Source organism: Manis pentadactyla, chromosome 10 (genome assembly GCF_030020395.1).
Source record: "Manis pentadactyla isolate mManPen7 chromosome 10, mManPen7.hap1, whole genome shotgun sequence".
NCBI classification, from domain to species: Eukaryota; Metazoa; Chordata; class Mammalia; order Pholidota; family Manidae; genus Manis; species Manis pentadactyla.
This window is the reverse complement of record NC_080028.1, coordinates 931,283-956,036: the sequence shown is the minus strand read 5'-3', so window position 1 is coordinate 956,036 and position 24,754 is coordinate 931,283. Positions and strand designations below refer to the sequence as shown.

Genomic DNA, 24,754 nt, shown 5'->3' with positions numbered 1-24,754 from the left:
GACTCCTCCTCTGGCTCAGCTCCCGGGGCCCACGACACCCGCCCGGGGCCACTGAGGTTCCACACCTTCTCCCGCCTTGCAAGCTCAGCCCACAGCAGGCATGGAGGCCGGAGCTCTTCAGAAGGGCCTCCCATCCCATCCTACACAGAGGCGGCCCTGGAGCACGGCCATAGCTGTGCCTGCCCAGCAGCCCTGCTCTGTCGGCCAGGGCCACTCACAGGCAGTCCTGCAGATGACGGGCAGGAAGAGCAGAAGCCACTTGGGCCAGCAAATGAGCCACCTCCCCACCAACTGCAGTGCCCACATGGGCCACTGAGCCCCTCTGCCCGTATCCTCAGTCGTAGGATGAGAAAAGTCAGCCCCATCAGCCAGAGCCGACAGAGCGGGCAATGCCCACTGGAAATCAGTGTCCTAAAAAGTCATTGGCCACTCCCAGTTACATCATTAAATGCAGTGAGAAATGCTTAATTACCTTCCAGAACAATTTCTATGAGACTTCAAAGCAGCACCTCACTCAGAGTTGGTAAAGATTAAAATCAGTATCCGAACTTCCCTTCACTGGAACTCATTCTGTACACAAACCAGCAAAAGCAGACCATCCAATGGCCTCAGTCTAGACCGGCAACTCCAGGCAACTAAGAGGCACCGTTAAGGCTGCAAGAGCAGGTCCACAGCATCTTAGACACCTGGTGGCCAACCACACCGACCACATGCTTCCTCAGCAAAGCCCACGACACCTGGGAAAGCCACGTGATGCAGCGGCCATTCCTGACCCACGACCTGGGCTCCCTTCTTGCAGTCCCAGGGGGAGAAGGCACAGGGTTGTACATGTCAACAAGGACGCCTCACACAAACATGCGGGGATGCTCCGGCGGAATGGCGCGGAGAGCAGGGCCCGCCAAACCCAGCCCTGCGGACTGTGCAGGCTCCGTTGTCTGAATTAAACCAGAGCCCCTGGGACCTTGGGGAAGGAGAAAGGAACCATCCTGCACAGCCATGACAGCTCAACAGGCGACCCGAGCCCAGCCCCTGGCTGTGTGCTCAACCATGCCCACAGAGAGCACGCCGAGGGGGCGCCCTCTCCCTGCAAAGCACCGGCACGCAGAGGGCATGCGGAGGACGCGCGGCGCCACGTGTGGCAGGGCCTCCTGGGCTCGCGCAGAGGAACACCTGACTACCGCTTCCCTGCTGGGTCGGCTCACACGGAAACCACGTGAATGCTCAATTACAACTGAGACAAACTACGCATCTGACGTTAAAGAATACCTTTCAGACATGATGTTAGAATGCAGCTCTGTGCCTGCGTCTTCCAGAAGGTTCTCTGCCTCACCCCACAGCCAGTACCGTGCTCACTGCTCAGCCTGTCTTCCCTGGACACCCCAGTGCACCCTTAGTGGCCCCTCTCTTCCAGCCGGACGTTCAGGCCGCCTCCCCCTCTGTCCACCTTTTCCACCAGCTAATGGCAAAGCACTAGGCGGCAGGCGGACACTCTGCCGCCGCCCCGTCTCAGGTCTCACCGTGTGGCTTGTTCCAACAACCCAGCGCCACAGCGCAGCCAGGCCCCCGAGGGGATGGGCTCGCCTGCTCAGCCTAAGGGCCTAGCTGAGGGGGAAGGGGCTCCAACCGGCGGGTGCCCAGTGCCCGGAAGGGACGGAGCCCTAGCCAGAGGAGGAGAGAGGCCACCCGCCATCTATGGCGCAGGCCAGGCTGCAGGAAAGAGGGGCCATTCGGACGAGCTGCTACGACGATGCTCAGTCCACCTGCTGACAACTCACTCTCTTCGGGGCAAATAACAAAGAGCAGTTTTCCCAAAAGAAGAGAAGCAGGGCCCCTCAGCCAGAGCCACAGCTGGGGCAGTGGGAGGGGATTACAGGCTCTGGGGAGTGTTGCAGGGCACCCACTCCCAGTGGCACACCAGGCCTGACCACCTGGGGCCACCCTGGACCCCACGGACCACTAGGGTACAAAAGGGGCTCAGCCGAGGATCCCAAACAGGCCTCGCTGACAAAGGCCCACGTGAGCAAGTGCTCCAAGAACAAAACCCTCACAGGCAGGGGTGCGTGGCACACCGATGGCAGAGGCTTCCACGGTGGAGGAGACAGCCTCTGGTCTCTTCTAGGGCCTGGCTGCAACTCCTGCTGCCCAAAAGAGCAGCTCTGTACAGTCTGTGTCTTACACTCCAGTCACCTAAACAGAGGAATCGTGACCCCGGAGCCACAGCAGGTCGGGAGGGAGGAAAAGGTACGTGCACAAGTCTTAGCTGTGTGCACAAGGCCATCTTCTAAGAGAAAAAAGGACTCAGGGGGCTATCTCAACAGGGTAAGGGGCAGTGACACGGGAAGACCTGAGTTCACAGGGACCAGGTCACCACCGCTCCCTGTGGCTGGACCACAGTCGCTGCCAGCAGCCTGGCGGGGCCAAAGCCCACCATTGACCAGTATTTTTTTTTTTAAAGCAAATCATAAAACACTTTTGTGTGTCTTGTTTTAATGGTTTTCTCTTCTTACTGACACTGCTGACACTTGTGGGAGGCAGTCTCATTTCGCCGTCCCCTCTATGTGATGAGCTGTGTCGGCACCAAGTTAGAAAAGGAGTGGACAGAAAAGAGCGGGAAGCATTGGTGTCCTGCCGAGTTCCATGCACTACGACGATTCAAAGTCCTCCCCCGAAGGCCGACTTCACAGGACACGAAGCCAGCTACCTGTCACCACCCACACCTGAGATCACTAGTTTTCGTGCGAGGCACACGGTGTCCCTCCCTCCCTCAGCTCCCATCACGGAAGCATCCCTGATGCCGAGCTCTCCGCCCAGATGCACTCCCACCGGGATCGAGGCAAGGCATGTTCAATGTGTGCACGTGACAGGCCACCATGCAGCTGCCCAAGGGCAGGGGCTGGGGGTCCTACAGGGCAGCTCTGGTGGGCTTCCTGCTGCCCAGTGACTGGCATGGGGCCCCCTGCCTGCCTCTGGAATCGGCGTCACGACCACTGGCTCTCGTTCCTGTCCCAGCCCAGTGATCCACGCTTCTCCAGCGTACGGGCCACCTTTACCCTGCAGCCACTCCGGAAGGTTGTACAAGGGCTGAAACATTCTTTCTAAACAGTTTTTCAGGACCAAGCTGAGGGAAAAAAAACCCTTATTCTGTGCTTTCAACATTGTGACTAAGTGCCAAAATAGAGCACAGGCAAGATCTGGCATCTGTTTGAAACAAGTTAAAAACCCAGAGGTATGGGGCTCTGGGAGTCTCAGAACCCAAGTTAGTGGTGCCTCCGCGACTCAATGAGGACTAACACCAAGGATGTGCTTACCTTCCTCGCCCGTCTCCTGCCCCAGCTGAGCACTTTCCTCTTCAAAGCTTCCAATACCTGATTCCGCGGGCGGGGGCTGGCTGTGCTGCTGGCTCAGCTTGCTGCGAAGGAGGGCGATCTCCCTCTTCAGTAACTTGGCCCGCTTGCTCCGCGACCCGCTCGACTTCATGGAGCACGTGAGGTCCAGCTTGTCCAGCAGCAACCTCAGCTGCTCTTCCAGCACCATGTGGGCCCTGTTGGCCGGGTTCAGCAACCTGTCCACTGCAGCCGGAGGACACGCTTCCATCAGCCACCAAACACCACTGTCCCTTGCGACAACCTCACTGACGCAGGCCCCTCCACCCAGCCACCTGCGCAGGGAGACATGTGCCTCGCCTCACCCTGTGGGTGTCAGGGTGCTCCGGGAGGGAGACCTGAATCCACAGCTGCTCGGCACCGAGACCCAGTTCCCAGGGCCAGACAGCACCAAGCTGCGCCCACACCTTGAATCCAGGCAGGTGGGCAGGAGCCCTGAGGGTGGCGCCTCTGCTGATGGCACGCACAGGCCCTTCCGTGCCAGGGCACCAACCCGGGACTGCTGGCCACCACAGCCGATGTCTGAGCTTGTCTCCACACCTAGGCCCCTGAGTGGCTTTGTTAAACCTGGGCTGTACAACTCAGAATCTGAATTTCAGGCATATTTACTATAAAAATCACTATCCATTTGAATTTCGGCAAAACGCCAAAATTTATAAAGCATAAATTTTCTCAAATTAAGGGAGGTGGCTAAGGAAAGACACTCTGGAAATATGGGAGGTGAGGGTGGAAGACCACCACAGATGGTCAGAAACTAATGGCTCCACCCTCCTCCAGAAACAAGCCTTTTATTAAGAGCATTTGTCTCTTCTGTGAATTGAACAAGACGTCACAGTGGGAAATAAAGGAGGATGCCTAAACACAATCCTCAGATGAGCTCCACAGAGAACACAGCCAAAGACGTCCACGTGAACAAAAACTCTTTCATTCTAACCCCAAAGAAAAACACTCCTAATGTCTCATTTACCCCCAAGCAGAGAAGGAATGACCCTGTGCAGCAGAGGCAGCGTGCAGGCCTCGGCACCGCATGGAGGCGCCCCAGGCCCCAGCAGATGTGCCACAGAGGGGTTGGTGGGGAGCACCTGTCATGTGACATACGGTTCTCTGGCTCACCTACATCCCCAACCAAACACTGGGGAAGAAACCAGGTGGGACTTCTTAGCCTTCATTTTATCCTCAGAGAAAACCGGGATAGAGAAATTTACTTCACACATGGTGACTATACAGCCATGTTCTGAAAGGCCCAGCACGCAGAGGCCCCCAAGCCCCGTCCCAGTCCAGGGAGGTCTGTCTCATGATGGCCACCCGTTTCCGAGAACTGGGACAGTGAGCAGACAGCTACGCCGGTGCCCGGAGGGAGGCACGGCATGCCACACCGCTGGCCAGAGCAGCCAGAGTCCCCCTGAGACGAGGCTCGCAGGACTCCCTGACTCCCAAGACAGCCTCAGAAGTCCATCAAGGCCCACCCTGGGTACAAGACCAACTAAAATGCTTCCTGGTCTGTGTCTGGTGGCCCCGGCTGTCCCACACAGGGCCCCTGGCCACATGTGCCTCTCAAGTGGGCACCTAAAATGTGGCTGGTTTTCAATGCAAGACACCCTCAATAATTTTTATGTCAATTTCATGTTAAAATCATGAAACTGTGGGTATACTGGGTTAAAGAAATGTTATTAAGGTGATTTCACCTATTTCTTTTCCTTTCCTTCATGAAACCACCACTAACTTGAAGTCACGTACGTGGTCCTCATTCTAGTCTACCAGGTCACGCGGACACAGTCCACTGGAAGAGCACTCTCCCGTCTGTCCCTGGGCCCTGGGCTGTGCTTACCGTCATCCCAGGAGAAAGGCCGCCGAGGGGCCGCGGCTGGTGGCTCGGGCAGGTGCGTCCCCGAGGCCTCCTCAAAGCCGATGCTGTCCGCCTGGCGCCTGGCCTGCCTCAGAACAACACCGCCCTGATCGCGCAGCCTCACTGCGGCTCTATAAAACACCGTGTCCTTGGCATTGTACCTCATGCAGTTATCTACTATGAGATCGAAATCCTCCTCAAACTCAGTGAGGTTTTTATACCCTTGCGCTTCTAACCGCTTCCTCATTGTGGCAAAGTCCATGGGATGTTTAATGTGATCCAAATAATCTGGCACCTAATTTTGGGAAGAAGAATAGTCATTTACAAACAAAAAAGGACTCTTTCATGCTACATAGCCAATACACCTGCTACCTGAGAGCCACTCAAGCACGCACACACACGGCACAAATGTGTGCAGCAGGGAGACACACCCAACGAGCCCTGCGTCCTCCCAGGGGCCCTCCCGACTTGGGCTCCTGCGCGTGCAGCTGAGCGCCAATCCCAGCAGACCCCGCCGACTGCTCGGAGGCTCTCAGCAGAAGCTTTCACACTACCTCGTTTCCAATGTTTTATGATGAAATGTTCATTTTTATCATTAAAACACACATTAAATTTAAAAAACGAGGAAATAAATGAACATACACTCTATCAAGCTCATGCTTACTAACCAGAAAGCACGAAACCCAGGCGCCAGGGCGCGAGCACCCACCTCCCTCAGGCTAACGGGCTGGGCGAAGATCCGGGCGGGGTCCTTCTCCTGCAGTTGGTCCAGTACGGAGCGCAGCAGCATGGTGAGCGGGGTCAGCCGCAGCTCCAGCGCCATCTGCTCCACCTTCACCTGGGAGAGCCGGCCCTGGCTTAGCTCGCGGACATCTGCGCTGCCTGCCGCTGATAGGCTCCCAGTTTACACACCTTGGCCACCACCCGCGAAAGGCCCGCGGCCTCTGCACGGGGGGGGGGGGGGGACGCACCACGCACGGCGCCCTCCCAAACCCCCACGGCAGGCCGGCCAGCCTGCGCCCCGGGGGAGGGAGGCCCTGGGCCCCAGGGGGGACGCGGCACCTCACCTGCTCCCGCTTGAGCTTCTCACGCTTGCGCAGGAGCTCGATCAGCAGGCGTGCGCGCTCCAGGTCGTGCCGCAGCCGCTGCCAGTACTTGAGCTTCTCCTTGGCGGCCTGCAGCTCCTCGTCGTTTGCCCTCTGAGAGAGTGACCCGGGGTCAGCCTCCGGCACCCCGACCTCAGGGACCCAGCATCCCCGCGGCCAGGGTGCCGGCCCGCCCCCTGGGGTCACGCGCCAGGGCGGGCAGGACGGCCTGGGAGCAGCCAGAACACGGAATGGCTGAGGCCAGGCCCGCTGCGGGCAGCCTGTGCGCTGGACACGCCGGTTCCGAGTCCGACCGCTGCCCCACACCGCGTCCCGGCGCAGACCTGGCCGCAGGCGTTCACCCTGGCGCCTCTGAAATCGGCGGCTATGTGGTCACCCCTGCAGCACCGCGCCCCTGCCTGGGACACACGTGCCACTGGCCTCAAAGCAACCTGCGGCCAAGCCACTCCATTCTAACCTTTTCGAAATTAAAGGTTACACCAAAAAAGCAAAGAAATGGAAGACAGTCCTGCAGCTCGGGCCTGATGAGGCTGGGCAGGTGGCCGCTGCACATGGCCTGGTGGCAGCTGTGTCCGCAGTTCCCGGGGCGGTCACCATGCACTCTTACAGCTGCTGCCCGTCTCAGCTCTGGGACCACCTCCCACCCATCTGTTGCCCCAACACAGCAACACAGAAGCCACATGCCAGGGGCTACGCCCGCCAGAGCTGTTCCCAGCCCAAGGCCCACCCGCTACCCAACCACGCCCCTGCTGCCCACCACAACAGCAGGGAGGCAGGAGCCAGGGTTCCCCCAGCAGGCCCTGAATCACACTCCCCTGCCACACTCACACTGTCCCCTCCACTTCCGGCGAGCATCTGGCACCCCCTGACCACGGCAGCCAAAGACACCCACTGCAAGTTTCTGTGCTCTTCTCCCTGGACCAAGGGAGGCCTTTACCTCTCTTGGGACAAACACCTACAGCCCTGGGCCAGTTTCTGGAATTACTCCACTCGGGATGGCTGTGCCCCTTGGGGTTCCAGCCCACCTGATGCAGAGAGAGCTGAGACAGCACATCAATTCAGAGGGGCCCCCAGCCCCGCCACCGCCGCCTGACTCTGGGTCTCAGCACCAATCACTCGGCTGCAGGGAGCACTCTGCCTGGATCCACTCACAGCTACCCACAGCCAACACCGCCCTAGGGTGCTCAGGAGGGCCCCCAGCAAGCTCCCCGCTGTAGCACGAAGACACAGAGAGGCTCAGGAGGGAGAGACCAGGCTATGCGCTGGACCCACCAGGTGGGAGTCATGAGGCCTATTCTGACATTTAAAATTCTCAGGCATCAAATAGGAGTTACCAGCAATCGCTGTTTAAGCAAGACCAGTAAATACACAAAAAGGTGTATTTGGAAACCACATTCCCCAGACCTTCTGGAAACCTCTAGCCCACGCATTTAAAACAGGTATTCTTAGCACAACCACCAAACGACGACGTGCAGCCTGGTGAGTGCCACCTCATCCTCCCTGCTGGCCGAGGACACTCTCCGCGTACGCGGTGCCCACTCACGGGGTGACAGATGTGTGCCACCTCCTCTGCTGAGTGGTCTTCACTTCCTATGTAAACACCAACCCCAGGGGACTCGGGACAATGGCACAGAAGGGAAGTCGTCTCTGGGACCAGTACAGAGACCAGGAGACCACGTCCACGTTTGGACAGAGCCAACTTCCACCTGACGAATGACAATAGGGCGCCCAATGCCCAGACAGGTGAGCTCACAGCAGCACTGCGACCCCGGCCCAGTGAGGGTGCGTCAGGGCTGTCAGCACCAGCAGGTCAGCTGTGTGGACCCCGGTCTGAGAGCCTCCTCCCAGCGCCTCTGCCAGGCGAGCGCCCGCCTGCCCCTCGGGTTTCCCGTCCTCACAAACTCAGTTTGCTTGTGGACTCAGGGCTGACACACCAACACCTTCTTGGCCTGCGCCCCGTGCTCTCATAACCTGCACATGCATGCACACCACAGGCCGCACTATCCACAAGCCTCCCAGTGCGTGCCCTCCTCCCCAGGCCCCAGGGCCCTGGTGGCCCCCATCCCACCCACCAGCACGGGGAGCCTGTGTGTGAGGGGCTCCTCCAGCCTGCGATGGGAATCCTGGGTCTGCATTCTCTGTTCTCCCCCATCCCTCTGCAACAACTCCCTGGAGCACCACATCCCATCTATCTCCATGTCCTTATCTTCCTACCAGGCCCCATCACCCAGAGAGGCCCAGGCTCCTGCCACCCCACCTTCCAAAGAGCTCCCGAGGCCACCCAGCAAGCGCCTCTCAAGTGCGGTGGCCTGACACCCCGACTCCTGCAGGTGTGAGTTCTGGCTCAGCCCTGAGGGGAATCACCACCCCAAAGGGAGGAGGGACGAGCACACAGCACGTCAGCTAAGAATGTGTTAGGAACAAAGTCCCCAGGTATGCCGCCAGGGCTCATGACAGACTCCAGACCGGCATAGACGCACACAGCCAGAGCCGGCAGCCCGGTGATGCACCACAAGGGAGGGTCCGAGGCGGCCGGCAGTCCCAGTGCTGCAGGGCAAAGCAGGCCGGCAACGGACAACGGACCGCTCGGGTGGCCACCTGGCCTCGTCTAGGAGAGCGTCCAGGGAAGCCGTGACCTCGTTACGGAAGCCCCCTTCTGTGTGCCGGAACACTGGACCCAGCATCCCCAACCCCTTAACCTGGGACATCCTGCAAAGAGGCCTGCACAGCCTGAGCCCACGTGTCCCTGCAGGCACAGCACTGGCCCTGGACCCCTGGCAGTGACAGCCCAATAGCACACCTCAGAGGGGCAGCGGGGCTGAGAAACACACCCCTCAAGCCTTGAGGCACCTCCTTCCCCAGAGATGGGGGAGGGTCCAGGGAGCACTGCCCATCCTGAAGAAGCCCAGAATCTTAAAAAGCTTCTCTGTGGGTCTCGAAGTATATAAAAGATGTTAAAATCCAAATGTTTTTTAAAACCTGAGTATTTGTATGTGTTAATACTTTAAGTTCCTATTTTTTCACCACAGTGGAATTAGGAAAAGTCAGGGTGAGGTGCCCGTCAACAGCCAGGCCACATGGTAGAGAAGGACACAGAACCCAGAAAGCACACTGTGACTGAGAAAGGGCTGCGGATGAAAGGGTATCGGCTCCCCGCTCGGCACCAACCCTGAGGGGTCTGGGCCCTGCTCCTGCTGCTCCCACCCCTGTGGTCTCCCCAGCATGAACGGTCAGGGAAGGATGCAGAGCTCAGGCTGCAGAAACATCAGGTGGCATGGACACCTGAGCCTCCCGCGCGACCCACAACTAACAGCCCTGGGCATACGCAGGTCCTCGTGTGCCTCCAGAAGCAGGCGCACGCCCTCTGGGCTGCTGCGTCTGAGCAATGTGCAGGAGGGCGAGAGAGGCCCCAAAGTATGCAGAGGGCCACGTACCTGCTGCGCATTTCTCTGGGACTGCAGGCTGGACTGGAGTCTCCTCAGCAGGGGTGCGCCGTTCCTAGACAGCCTTTTGAGTAGCCAGTAGCTGTGGGCTCTCTCAACAAACTGCTTCTTCCGCTGAATGGCCACCTGATTTGCGATCCTATTTAATCTAGAACATGGAAAAACTCAGAGTTTAGCTTTGAAGCGATATATTTACATGTTTTCATTATGGAAACTAGAAGTGACAGCATTACTTCTAATTAGCCATGTGTGTCCACTCCCTTTCTTTCTCATCCCTGGCACACACAAATCCCTGGTTCTACTGAAATTAAGCCCATGGTCTCCAACTAGCCCCAGTTTTCAGCCACTTTTAATTCACTCAAGTGTCCAGTAGATTAAACATCTAAAAGGGAAATGTGCTGAGCAAAGCTGTCAACGTTTTTAATTCCTTACGTGCTCTGCTGTCCGCACACACACTGACCTTAGCCGGCATCTAGTGGAAGCTGTCACGAAGGGCAGGGGAATGTGGCGGGGGTTGTGGCAGAGGAGTGCGGAGCACTGGTCTCACCCAGTCACCCCAAAGAGAAAGGAGGCAGGACAGACGGGAGGCAGAGGTAGCTGCTACTTCGGGGGCGAAGACAGAGGAGCCTCCACCTCTAAAATGACGACGGGCCCTTGCAGTCCTCAGACAATGCAGAGAGCTTGTAAACACATGTGCTTGAGGGGAAATGATGGTCACCTAAAACCCTTCCAGGCACCCCAGAAAGCATCCATGGGCCTGCTACTACCCTTCCTGCTGAAACAAGGAATGATTCATCCATGCCTCAGAAGGACCCCAAAGATAATAAAAACTCAACTATAAATTAAAAACAGAAATACAAAATGAAACAATGCATTCTTCTGTGCACCAAACATCAAAACTTCAGGAAAGAAATCAAGGAATTTTAAGACCCAATTTTTTTGAAGAATGCAAATCAAAAGTTTTCAAAATTATTATTCTACAAAATAATCAAGGTCAAACCTGTCAGAACGGCCCCGCTCTGCCACATCTAGACCTGAGGTGGCCCTCTTAGCAACAGCGCCTCCAACACGCTTCCAACACTGCCCCAAATTCCAGGCCGAACTGAAGGACCCACTGCGCACGCCGCCGTGTTCTGGGGTCACCCAGTCCCGCGCTCAGGCCGTGGCTTCTGGCAGGAGCGTTGGTCCCGCAGGGGAACCCGACCCAGGAACCACATGGAGCCAGCTGTGCCCAGACACAGAAAGCAGCCCCACAGGGCGCAGCGCCAAGAGAAAGGTGCCGAGAGCGTCCGTGGCAAGTGAAGGCCCCAAGCTCTGAAGCCTGCGTGGGACCAAAGGCTGCTGGTCTGCAGACCCGGGATGCCCAGCCACACGGCCTCAGCAGGAGGGGACAAGAGACCACATCAACTGTAGGCAGGGCCATTCTGCCATTTCTGACTGAAGGGAAAAGCAGGTGCTGAGTGAGCAGCGACCTCACCGTGCAGCTCAGTGCACCTCGGCACGTGCGGACAGGTGCCTTCACACATCACAGTGACCATGCACTCCCTGACCTCAGGGACCAAATGAGTACATGCAGATAAAAGTATTGAACAAACTGAAGGTCTAAAACATGCTTGGCAACATGCTCATGGAGATTCTCACCCTCCTGAAACAAGCCACCACTCCCCCAGAGTCCATATTTCTGGGCCTTGAGCAGCCCACAGGCATGAGCAGCAAGGCATTGGTGAAAATACATTTAAAGCTGTTCTAAAATATTTACTGAAAAAGTTTGTTCCAGCCCTGATTATTCCTCACGAGCTGAAACAGTCACAAAGGAAGGGCAGCTTGGGGGCCGAGCGCCAGGGCACAGGGTGCACACGGGCCTCGGGGAGCCGCTGCGCCACCACTAACCCACACCCACATCTGCCCTGCACCCATGCACCCCCAACCCAACTGCCAATCACGCACCAAACCGCCCACAGAAGCACAGTCAGCACACACCTGCCATGGGACAGGGACGGGGGCCGCAACAGGGTGGGGACCCAGCTCCTTCAACAATTAACCTCAAAGGGAGAGACTAAGAGGGACCCTTAGAGGAGGAGATGCTCAGTGGACACAGGCAACTGTAGAGGCACAGCAGCCCTGGTGCCCAGGAAGAGGGTCAGGAGGCAGCCCCATCAGTGAGGACAGCGATGGTCCTGGGGGCCCAGCCAGGCCCTATCTCAAGAGGGCCATAGTTCATCAGGTTATGCATCTGTTTTATGCAACTTTATGATTTTGTATTCTGTTATAATTTTTTTCATATTATCCAAGAATATGTTGAAAGGATCAGAAATTTGATCTTCTCAAGACTTTCCGAACAAATCTCACAAACAAGGTGCCTCCCAACGCCCAGCAGGCAGAGGTGCTAGATCTGTGCTGAGCTCTGGAGAGGAAGCGCGGGGCACGTCACTGCAGGAGGCACTCAGGCGCCCAGGACACCGGAGGAGGACCCAGCGAGGCAGGCTCACCGACTGTGGTTTTGGTGTTCCCCTGGAAAGAAACCTTTAGGGCCGGACACAGTGCTTCGCCGAGGAGCTTTCACATGGCCCGCGGTGCCAAGAGCCGGGTGGGATGCAGGGCGCCCGCACACAGTGATGCCCACTCGGCTTCCAAGCCCACCATGGGAGAGCTGTTCCCTTCTGGGTGATGGGCACACTGGCCCCCACACCCCAGGGTGTCAGTGCTGGCTGCGGCAGGACGCCAGACCACCAACGCTTGCATGGGATGAACCTACTGCCAAGACCCACAACTGCTGCCACTGGACTTTAGGGCGAAAAGTGCTGGGGTTCAACCCAAAACCTGGGATCACTACCCTGCAGTTCACAACCCAGAGCGCCTCTCAGACAGAAAGGCAGGCTGGCAACATGCTAGGCATCCGAGGGGACACGTTAAAGTTAGAAAATGGGAACAGGCGATGGAGACAAGGGCGCGTGGGACCTGTCCGCACAGTGCTGGCCACAGGCGGGGGGCTCCCACTCCCTCCAGCCGCAGACATATGAGGCAGAGGCTTGCTGGCGACCCCACTGCGGGGAGCAGGACTATGTGAGCACCAGACTGCCACCCTGCTGACCTGATGCGAAGTCACAGGTCCGTGTAACTCAGAAAGGGAGAAAGACGGAGAGCAAGGAATACTGCAGTATGGAGCATGGGAGAAAGCCCCAAACAGAGTCAAAACCGTTCTTTGAAAAGACAGGCCTGCGCTGTGGCGAACCCACGCCTGCCACGGAGAGAGGACAGAAACATGAGGCAGGATGCAGCCCACGCGGGGCAGAGAGCAGCTGGAAATCGCACCACACAAGCCAACATCACGCAGACCTGTGGAAAGCCGTAACCAAAACCAACACAGAAAAACAAACCCTAAGCACACACCTCTAGTAAATGATTATTTTAGGAACTGAATCAGTAGTTTAAAATTTCCTCCCACCCCCAAAAGAAAAGGAGAAGAAAGATTTATCAGAAAAGGTTTCCTGTTGGAAGATCAGATGAGCCCACCTCGGGGCTCCCTTTGGAACCACTGGGGGCAGCGCTTTGGAACCAGGAGGAACATGCCCACCACCCCTGCTCCCCAGAGAGCTGCTGGGGAGCTTCCCACCACCAGGAATGAGGTCGGCAAATCAAGGACAGCTGTGAACAGCCTTCAGGGAGGGAGATTATTGTAAAATGCTACTGAGTGACATTAAGGTCTAAACACGCACTCGTGACAAACAGTTGGAGCAAGAAAAACAAAATACCGTCATCATACAAGCCACCTCCAAACTCACCTGAAAGAGCCACGGGCAGTCAGGAGCCCACATGGCCAAGAGGAACCCCCTCCCACCACCTCCCAGGGCAGCAGGCCTCCCACCCAAGGAGACCCAGCAGGGGCTGCAAGCGCCATCGCCGACCTCTAGGGAATGGACAAGTAACCCAGAAAATGGCAAGACGGCGCACAGTCATCCACACTGAGAAACAAAGCCACTTTCACATAGAAAAAAACCTCATCCCCAGTGTTTAGACCTGAGGGTCACTGCCTGACCCAGGGCTTCTGGGGAGCAAGGGGGCTGGGACGCCTCCAGGGGCAAAGAGAAGACCTGCCCTGGGGGCCAACACACTACAGGGAGGCAGGCCAGTCAGCGAAGACCAGCCAACAAATCAGGTGTCCGCGAGAAGCTGGTCGGAGCTCAGGCCAGAGGGCAGGAGGGGCGGGCAGGAAGGCCATCTGAGCGAGTCCCTCAGAGCAATGAAGGAATGTTTAGACATGACCAGTGCTGACCATAAAACAGAGCAAACAAAAACACATCAGTGATAAAGGCGACCCTCATAAAGTACCTAGGCTGAGGGGACACACTCACCCCGTCACGTTGGCTGGGCTGGTGGTTCTGGTCTTGACTGAGTTTGGATAAGACAGGAAAAAGCCCCCCAAACTGCCATTTTCACAGACACTGTCCACAAAGATAATCTAAGAGAATCCACAATGTAGTATATCGATCTAAAAAAAATGCCTGGATCCCTATAAAGAGCAAAAAATGCTAATTTGAAAAAACACACTATTTATAATAGTGATTTTTTTACAGTTTTTTATGGAGAACCCCATGAATTTAAGACATGAGAGAACCGGTGAGCGGCGAGGTGGGCTATGAGCAAGCTTGCGCTATCAGTGGCATGGGGTCCAGGCTTCCAGCGGGAACACACTCATCCGGGGGACCCTGACCAAAGGCCGAGGGTGAGGCCTGGCGCTGTGCACAGGGCAGGTGACCGGAGAACAGGGTCGGCACCTCACACATCAGGGAGCAGCAAGCCCCAGCGTGGTGCTGAGGCAGGGCAGCCAGCGCACAGGGACCAGCCCTGCCCACCAGCTGGGAAGGACTCACCTGTGGGGAAGATGTAAAATCAGACCCACAAGCTACTGCAGGAGAACCACAGGCTGCTGCAGAGGCAGGAGGGCAGAACGGGGTGGGGGCGGAGCCCCAGGCAGACCCAGGGCGCACCCACTGCTGATGGGAAAGGGCACACAAATCAACACACTTCAGTGCAGCAAGACACCAGTTACGGCCGTAGTCCTAGGGATCCTCACTGTTACCTACACGGGCACAAGGAGGAGCTGGGGCAACTCGAATCTACCTCAAAACAGTCACAAGGACGGAGGAGGAGGAGGGAGACTGGCACGGGCCCTCCCTACTCACAGGCTTCTAGATTCAAAAAGACCTCGGAAGACATCTTTAGAAACAAGAAGGCAAGCGGAGGGGGCGAGACGTGATGACACAGCCTACCAGCTCACCACACTCCCAGGGATGCGTGGAAGGGAGGGACACTGGGGTGCGCTGGGGGCCTGGGCTGATGCCCACACACGCCCTGCCCCACAGCCACGAGCAGCACTAGCATGTGCCGCCCCCACACCTGACTACCGCAACGCCATGTGTCCAGCACCAGGCGCCCGTTCAGGGTCGGCGTGAACCACATAGGACCACACACGTACAGGCCCAACCCCAGTTCCTGAGCGACCGCCATTGTGGGGCTGGGGAGGCCCGCAGGGACTGGAGGTCATTTAAAAGTCTGTTTCTTTAAAAACAAACTGATAGGCTTGAAAAATTAGTATGTTAGTCTCCAGTCTTTTAAGATTTTTACATAAAAATCATGAAAAACAGAAAAAACATACTAAACAGTTACTTTCACAGATACATGCAGGGACACTGAAGAAGGATCTCCTGATGCCCAGCGTCTGGCTCTGGGAGTGGACTCAGGTCTCCATCCCTTCCAGCACTTTCTGAATCGCCAGTGGGGATGGTGACTGGGGACAACTCACCTGCAGAACAGCTCACAGGTCAGAGGGAGGAAATCCAACCTTCCAGACCCGAAAAAGCCCGAACTTGCCTTGAAGGGAAGTGGTTCTGCCACACGGGTCCTGGGAGAACCCCTTGCCCGCTTGACGCGGTCAGGCCCACCCACTCCCCTGACAGGGCTGGGCATGTGTCCTCGGAGGATGACAGCCATCTGGCAGAGCCCAGCCTTATTGGAAATCCTGCCCATGGGCCCACATCAGTGCCCAGGCCCTGCTGGGGTGGAGCTCTCTGAAAAAGAGCACCTCCCAGTCCACAGCAACAGGAGAATGGGAGGACCCCACCAGGAGAGGACACAGGGAGGGTGACCACTGATTCCCAGCCCCCACAGGAAGATGGCAGAGCGGACCAAGGGACATGACACCCGGGCTGACGGTGAGGATGAGCAGGCTGCACATCAGGTGCCCCAAGAAGCAGAGGCAGAAATCCTCCTGCGGAGGCACTGGCAACACGCTGCCCACCAAGACGCAAGGGACATCGCCACCTCCTGGTGGGGCACACGTGGCGCCTCCACGGCACCGGGCACACCTCCATTACATGAGGACAGCACAGCGAACGAGGCTCGCTCTACGGAGAACAGTGTTTTTCACAAGGGCCACCTCAGAAGACTCGGCAGCTGTGGAAAGACCCAGCCCAAGGCAGGCTGACCTGACCAGACCGGACCATCCTGACTGGAAGCAGGGACACGCCTACCTGCTTTGCGCAGACACACACTGTGGGAACGGGGCTGTGCCCACCCAGAGGAGGCCATCCCAGCAGACACACATCCATGCAAAGGCGGTGTGGGATCACCCGAGGGCACTTGGACCACGTGTGGCTGCTACGAATGGATAGAACTTCAGTAAGCGCTGACTCTGGGCAAAGAGCATTTGGGTGTTCTTTTTTCCCCTTACTGTTGCAACACTTTGTGAACTTGGAGTTATTTCCAAATAAAAAACTGCAATAACACCCTTGACCCTATTCCAGTCCCTGCTATGCTCATGGAGGGCACCCTGTCCACCTATCCTACTGCTGACTGCCTCAAAGTATCCATCAAAAATGGAGCATTCCACGTGTCCACCCACACAACCCCAGGGTGTGGCAGGGATCAAAGTGCCTGTGGCAATTAAAGCAAACTTGAACGAATCTGCTGACTCTCCTATCTTTGCTGAAACCAAGCAAATGCAGTGAATGTGAACAGAAATGGCAAAATTCCACTCCTGTGACAGGTTCTTCATGGACTGAGAGCCGGCGTAGCACACCTGGCAAGCTTGGGAAGAGACCGAGGCCCAATAGGCTGCACGGCACAGGGATGAAGCCAGGACGTCCTGGCAGAGACCAGCAGGCCGCGTCCCTAGCAGATAGGGCCTGAGGGGCTGGGGCCAAGCAGGGCGCAAGGCAGGAGCACAGCCCGGCACTGCGGCAGACTTGGGACCTCCTAAAGGAGTCAGAGAGCTGTGTGGAGCCTGCTGCCCCAGTCACACTCATCCTGAAGCACCAGATTTTTCCCAGATTATTCGCTGTTTTATTCAATTCAGCTTTTTGATGCAAACAAATCTGCTCGCCTGCTGTCCTGCACCCCACCTCACTGGAGTGCACGCGGAGCCTGGACCCACATGAACGCGCACAGTGAGACACCTGCCCCAGCCTGAGTTAAAAGTCCAAGGAAGGCAGCATGGTCATGGCGAGGAAAACACCCCTGTGTCCCCTCGCCTGGCCTGCTGTGAGGGCGGAGATCAGGCAGGACGTGACGCCACCTGCCCTGCTTGTCCACATAACATGCGTTTCACAGCCCTGGTTCTACTTCTCGGTTTGGTGTTTAGCACTTCCTCCAGGAGGAGCTGCTGCTCCCCACACGGCCCAGGCTTCCGCTGGGCGGGACCCCGGAGGGCTGCCCCTGGCCGGCCTCCAGCAGGACGCCCGCAGGAATGCAGTTGGCTGCCCTCGTTGCCCCAGTGCACAGCACGTGGCGGCTTTTACAACATGTAAAATTAACTGCCACACACATGAAAAGAAAGACACACAAGACTCAAGCCCAAGCTTTTTACTGTCATATCCAACAAGCATGGACTCCCTCCCTCTGTCCGCCAGCCCCCCTCATCTGCTGTGCGGGCGCCCGCAGCAGAGCCCTCAAGGAAGCAGCCGTAAACCTGATGCCACAGCCTCACTGTGAGCTCAAGTAACACCCACCAGGTGGCATCTGCACGAACAGCGGGCACACAAACGGCCCAGGCGGTAGAGGGCCACGCCTGGTGCAGACCGACCCTGCCGACCTCTGACTCTGACCCAGAGCCCCTGGCTGTATGGACAAAGCTTCAGAAGACCCCCATCTTTACTCCAGAGCCTATTACTTAGAGAAATGAAAAGCAGTCTTTGGGGCTTAAAAATGCTAAGTTAAACAAACCTTCTTCCTCCTACTAAGAACAGACAATAATCTTAAACTAGTTGGTTTCAGGGATCGTTCCTACTGTCAAACGTAATTTTGAACCACTCAGATCACAGAAAGCACTTCAGTGCCTACCCCACAGTCAGCCTCCTCTCTGCAGGACACAGGTGCCCCTCTTCTGGGATCCAACTTCTCAGTGGGTGGAGAGCACACCCCACGCTTGCCTTAAAGCACGGTCATAGCACATGCTCTGTCAGGTCCTGCTCCGAAGGCTGCAGAGAGCACCCCACTTTCCCTTGCACACAGCGCCCCCGGCCTTTCCCCAGCTTACATTCCAGAAGGGTCAACCTGCATCCAGGAGCAGCTGCCCCTCAGGCCCCACTTACAGAAGTGGCTGCCGAGCCTCAGCCTCCCACCACCTGCCAACACCTCACAGACCAGTCCAGCGCCAGGTCCAGGGGCCAAGGGTAGCGGGGAGACCTTCTGGGGGTGGTGAGGTGGCCCAGGACGCCGGGGCTCTGCGGACTCTGGGCAGCCAGGCAGCACGGCCTGCAGCCACACACACCTACCTTGGTATGGCTTTCATCTCCACTCCAAACTGAAACAGGTGATTCCCAAATTACGAGAAGAAAAAAACAAACCTTTAGAATGTGGTTGAGCTGTACCACCTTTGAAATACTTAGGCCCAAAACATGGTTTTTTCTTCTCACTCAGGCTGGGCCATCTTAGACACACTTTCCAACCACATGTTTCATCCCCAAACAGTCCTGCAGCCCCAGGGACAGCCCGCGTAAGGCTCCTTCCTCCGGGGCAGTGACCACACAGTACGGCACCCAGAAGGGAGCACTCCAGACTTCTGTCTTTTCAATTTGTTAGATCACATTTTTTTGTTTCATTTACTTCAATTTCAGTGAAGGTCACATTTTTAGGGTTTCTTAAACAGAAGTCCTTGATTCAAATCCTACATTTTCTAACTCAGATAAGAAACCAAATGAAATTGTTTTTTAAAAGTCAGGGTCACTGAGCTGTAGAGAGACACCTTGGTTTTGACAGTGGTGTGCTGGATAAGTGGGACCTAAGGGCACTTTTTAACTCACTTTGTCTAAATTTACTGATTCTGTAACAAATATGCACTGCCCCATAACAGGAAAAAGATTTCATTTTGGAAAAAAAGCTGTAGTTCTAATTCCTTACGCAGAGTAAGTGCCTGCCCCTCGGGATGAAACGGGCAGCCCCCAGCTAAGGCGCAGCCCCACTGCTCCTACTGCCTGACCCGCGAGCCGCACAGAACTCAGGACCCGTCAGAGCCAAACCACACTGTTAATTAACAAGTACTGACAAGCATACCTCATTTTATACCACAGACATGCAGGAAAACAATATAAAAAGCTAATATCCAATATGTTGAAGATTTTTATTCTTTAATAATAAAACATCCTACAAGCCTGTCATCCACCCAGTTATAAGATAACCACAATTTCATTCACCACATGTCCAGATAACAGCGGTCTCTCAAGAGCAGACGTCTGTTGGCGCCTCACTTCATCATCTCTGCAATGCCTCCCCCACACTGCCTAACTCCCCGGGCCCACCACACAGCGCTGCTTCCTCGGAGCTCAAGGAATTGTGGGCGGCTGTCTGCTCCCCACTCAGAGGCTCTGGTGTGGGGTGCCCTGACCTCGTATCCTCAACAAGAGGATTTCTAAAGATAACAGAGTGAAGAGAGCAAGCCAGTAGCAAGAGGATCAGGCAAAGAGGAGGAAACAAGTCCAGGTACCAGAGCAACCACTGCTGACGCGGACCGGCACTGGGACACACGCGAGAACAAGGCAGGGCCGGCCTGCAGCAGCTGCCAGCACAGCCACTCTAGGGAGGACAGCCCTACACTGACCAGACAATGCTCACACACGAAGGAAACGATCAGAAACCAGAAAGGCTGTCACACAACAGGACGAAGGCCACCGCCTCCCTCCACGGGGCTCCTGTCAGCCCCACTCTGACCTCCACCCTGTGGAGCCACGCCTCACTTCCCAACAAATCATTTTAAGTAACCTATGAGGACCCCAGGCCTTGTTGGGTGAGCAGGGCTGGAGAAGCACTTTATTGTGTGGGTGATGGTCACAGTACTGGGGGCACACCGGGGCCCCAGGCCCTGGTGACAGCAGTCTGGCTGCTGACGCCCAGATTACCTGGGCCCGTGTGCGGTTAAGGAAGCCACACACCCTTCCAGGTTTCAGACTCAAAACTCTTGGAATATCCCAGCACTTGGCATATCCTGGCACATTCTGTGCCGCCTGGTCCAAAGGAACAAATGAGGCCCGTTCCAGGGACCACTGAGTGCCACGTGACCAGCAAGCACGATGCCCCTCAGCACAGCCCTGCTGTGCCCCCGCCCCCCACCGTGCCAGCAGCACTCACCTCTGAGGGGGAATGTAGGGCGCGCTCACAGGCGGCAGGGCCGCACAGGGCTCGCTCGGTGCCCTCTTAGCCTTTTTCGCCTTCTTCCTGACCTTGGACGTGGACCTGACCGTTTTCACGGAGCTCTCCTTCCGACAGACACCGTTTTTCATTTCAACATCCCCATAGATGTTCAGCGGCCTCCGCGTGCAGCCCGGGGGCGTGTGGACATCACAGTAAGCGGTCTTTCGGACAGAGAAGGTCGTGGCCCCGCCAGTCAGTTCTTTGACAGGCTCCATCTTCATGTAGAGGCCGGCCTTCTGGGCGCACGTCACGTGGAATGCCGTATAGCAGTTGGCCTTGTGGCACTGGATGCAGGCGCCCACACCCTTCTGCTTGCAGAGGTAGCATGTGAGTTTCCACCGGGCCGGAGGGATGTTCCTCACGCCATCGATGGGCTCGATGAACACTGTGTTGGCGAAGCCGACCTCTGGGATCCACAGGGCACACACCACGTGGCCCCAGCGGTCATCGTCCGTCTTTTTGAAGGCACCTCCCTTGTTCGGGCACAGCACGCAGTCGGCAGGCCGGGCCCTGGACTGCAGGCAGTGTCGGCAGAGCCACTGGCCCTCGGGAATGTAGGGCACCCCGTAGCACTCCTGGTGCACGGCCAGGTTGCACAGGTCGCAGAAGAGGATCGCATTGCTGTTCTGGCACTCACCGTCCATGCAGATGCAGCACACGGCGTCCTCGTCGATCAGGGACTGCTGCTCCCCCTGCTTCTGGGTCTCGCAGTAGGACTCCTTCTCGAAACGGTCCATCAGGAACTCAAACACGCTCTGCGCCACAGCCGAGACACAGTCGGCCCTGCGCTTCTCGTTGACGATCTCCAGCCAGGCGTAGTCCTCCTCGTCCATGTCGTACTCCACCTCGTCGTCCAGCTCTTCAGCCGACTTCTCGATGAACTTGTAGTATGCAGGGGGCCTCCTGGGGGCGGCCGGTGGGCTGTACTCCACAAGGCGCACCCTGGGCTCGGGGAGCGCGCCGGCCGAGGCCAGCGGGCCGGGGGCACTGGGCAGGGCTTCATTCTTCCTCCTGACTCTGTTGTTTCTGTGCCGCTTGGCCCGCAGGCCCGCGGGCGGCCGCTCCCGGTTCTCCTTGTTACTGTTGCACTCGCTCATCTCCTGAGCAGTGAGGTCATCTTCCAGGATGATCTCCAAGGGGTCAAAGATACTGATCCTGTGCAGGCGCCCCTCGATCTCGATCTCCACCATCCTCTGGGCCTGTGCGTAGGTCAGGGTCTCTCGAGCGGGCGAGTGCTTAGTACTGCACGGGGAGGAAGGGTGCCTCACTGCTGCGCCTCGATGACATCGTCCTTTCCTCCTCATTTGGTACTGACTCCCTGCAACAGAGGCAGAGGTAAGCTGAGCCCCACACAGATGCAAGACAAGAGAACCCCCAAGCACGCCTGGGCACAGCCAGACAGTGCATGCTGAATCCGGACAGAACCCCCAGCGAACAAATCACTCACCCCAGAACTCATCATCATGTTTCAACGACCTTCAACAGCTCCCACCAGGCCACCCCCCGACCCAGGGATTCCCAGGACGAGAGAGGCAGGTGGTAAGGAGAGGCCCTCAGCAGGCACGCCCCTCAAGGACACTGAGCCGCACTGCTCACAGTCACCTCAGACAAGCTGACAGGCCACCAGGGTGACTGCGACATCCCTCCTGGGTCAGGTCCCAGCCCTGAACCTCGGGGAGCCCATGCACCAGCTAGACGCCTGCAGGCATGGACCTCGTGACCGCGGGACAAGTGTGCTCAGGGGCTCCCTGCTCCTGACCACCACTCCCCCAGCCAGCCCTTCCTCTCCTCTGCTGCCACCCAGGAGAGGGCCCCTGGAGCCCCAGAGCACTGCCGTCCTGGTGGCGCCCCTGCTGGGCCAGAAGCCTCAGTGGCCTGGTGTGACCATGGTCTGTCCATCCTCTCCACTAACATGTCCTCCAGCCCCACCAGGACCCAAGAGGGGAGCCCCATACTGTCTGGAGCCAGTCTCCACCACTACCCCTGCTCCTCCCACAGGTGCCAACCCAGCTTCTGCAGGACCTCCACAGTGACCACCAAGGAAACCCCTCACAGGCCACTCAGCCTGCTGCTTCCCTTCAGGGGCATCCCTCAGCTACTGCCTTCCCGCGGCGCTAGGCTGTGCCCTCGTCCCTCCCCAGGACACTGTGACATGTGCAATGTGCTACAGACAGCGCCCCGCTGTCACTCCACAGCGAGAGCCACCCCCAAGAACCCCACACTGTCTGCAGAGCCCCACTCTGGGGCTGCGGCACTGGCTCCAGTGCCTGAGATCTCGGCCTCGGGAATGTGCCCCAGGCCTGTCACTAACAGGCTCCGCAGCGGTCTCCCTCAGGCGAAAGCCCCTGACTCTGCACCTCCGCCCACCACGCAGGGTGCCAACTGTGGAACTGGTGACCTCTCGCGGAGCTCCCAGACTTCCCCTACAACCAACCGCATCTCGGGGACAAACAGCAAAACGTTTAAGAGATGGGCTTACAAGCAAACACTCCAAGCTGGAGCACAAGCCACTGCCACCACGTAGCCCACCAGGGAAGGGAGGCCTGGCACAGAGGCACCCTCGGGAGCCTGAATCTCAGCCTCCCGGCCACCCTCCTGATCTTGGGGAAAAGCCCTCAAAAGGCAGGCTTCGCTTTTAAGTCCCAAAAGGAAACGCAGACCCTAAATGTGTTTTTTTAAAACAGATCTTTCTTATTTTAATGAGTTTTCTTTTGTCAGTTTTCTGTTGAAATTTGACAGGAATTCGCCATGAAGAGGAGTGTGAAGGACACTCCACCAGGCTCTCACTTGGCCCTGGGTTCCTGGCGAGTGGAGAGCAAAGGCCCGAGGCAGCTCGCAGGTCGGCTGCATGAGTCGTTGCTCGAAGTGGGGCAGAAGCAACTGGTCCCTCACCTCCCGGGGATAAAGACACTCCACCGCAAAGCACCGAGCAGCTCTCTGACCGACCCTTGCAAACCCCAATCTCCTAACGCGCACGGGAAGGGTCGTGGCCGCCTCCCCGTCACACCGCCTCCCTACCGCCCCAGGTCCGGGCCTGCCCGAACGGGCGCTTCCGTGCGGGACAAGCATTTCCACCCGCAGGGATCTGCACGGACCATCAGCAGGCCTGATAAGCTGCTACACGGGCCGCAAAAGGGGACGCTCCCACCCACCGCGGCTCGCCAGCCCCTGGACCCGGGCCCCGCCGGCTCTCGGACGCCCAAGGGCCGGCGCGCGGCGCAGGCTGCGAGGGGCGGTCAGCCCGGCGCTGGGGCGCGGCCAGGTGCGCGAACACCGCCCGCCCGTCCCGCCGCTGACCGGCAGCGCCAACTTTCCGGGGTGACGGGACCGTCTCCAGGGCGCGGCGGTTTCCTGGGCGTGTGCACGTGGGCCGAACTCCACTGCGCTGGCGCTGCCGCCCGGCAACTCGCACCTCCGCACGGTCACTTCCCCGCGGGCCGGGGGCGCCGTCCGCCCGCCCCGCCTCCCTGCCGGGGTCGCGGGCCCTCCCCTTCGGCCGCAGCCCCCGGGCGGGGCGGGGCGGGCCCGGCCTCCGCGACGCCCCGGCCTCCCCGCCTCCTCAGCCCCCCCCCCCCGGTCCGGCTTCGCCCGCGGCCCGGCCTCCTCCACAGGCCGGCCTCCCCGCCTCCACGGCCCGGCCTCCTCGCGCGACTCCCCGGCTCCCCGCAGCCGCCTCCCCGCCCGCCCGCCCGCCCGCGGACAAAGCGCCCGCCCGCCGCGGCCGCCAAACATGGCGTCGGCACAGCCACCCGAGAGGCCGGCGGCGACCCCGGCGGCTCCCGTTCACTCACCTTCGGGGCCGCGGCCGCAGAGCCCGGCGGCGGGCGCGGGGCCGGCGCGGCCGAGGCGGCGCTAATGGCGCCCGCGGCTCCCCCGCCAACGGCCGCGCAGGCCCGGCCCGCCGCCGCTCTGGGCGCGGGCTCCTGTCGGCGGCGGCCCGGCGCGGCTCGGCGGCCGCGGGCTCTCGGGGCGGGCGCGCGGGGCGGGCGCGGGGCCCGGCGTGGAGGCCCGGCCGGCGGCGGCGGCGGGGCGGGCGCGGGGCGCGGGGCGCGGGGCTGGCTCGGACCCCCGGGCCGGCTCGCTCGCTCGCTCCCCAGCGAAGCAAACAATGCGGCGAGCGCTCCGCCCGGCGCGCTGCGTGCGAGACGCGCCCCGCCCGCCGCCGCCGTGACGCGCGGGCCGCCGCCGGGGCGGGGCGGGGCGGTCTGAGGCGGGGGGGCCCCGGCTCGCGGGGAGCGCGGCCCGCGGAGGCGCCGGCGGGGCTGGGGGCGCCCCAGACCGGGGCTGGGGAGC

The 24,754-nt window shown here is 58.5% G+C and overlaps 1 protein-coding gene across 11 annotated transcripts in view; it reads right to left on the bottom strand.

Annotated features, from left to right (window-relative positions):
* The window catches only part of BRD1 (bromodomain containing 1), a 37,670-nt gene extending 13,217 nt beyond the window's left edge, over positions 1–24,453 (bottom strand). For 2 of the 11 annotated variants that reach the window (XR_008999555.1, XR_008999556.1), the window contains exons 1-7: positions 24,253–24,453; positions 20,399–21,779; positions 9,770–9,926; positions 6,297–6,428; positions 5,939–6,067; positions 5,212–5,524; positions 3,309–3,569 (exon numbers count right to left, since the gene is read on the bottom strand). Coding sequence is in view for 8 of the 11 variants with exons in the window: in XM_036906641.2 (XP_036762536.1) it covers positions 3,309–3,569; positions 5,212–5,524; positions 5,939–6,067; positions 6,297–6,428; positions 9,770–9,926; positions 20,399–21,765 (2,359 nt within the window). In the remaining 3 variants the exon portion in view is untranslated. Of the gene's footprint in view, positions 1–3,308; positions 3,570–5,211; positions 5,525–5,938; positions 6,068–6,296; positions 6,429–9,769; positions 9,927–20,398; positions 23,162–24,252 lie in introns of those variants that run through there. The other 9 variants (XM_057508421.1, XR_005029091.2, XM_036906642.2 and 6 more) reach the window with 9 other exon arrangements.
* Positions 24,454–24,754: the final 301 nt, after the last annotated feature.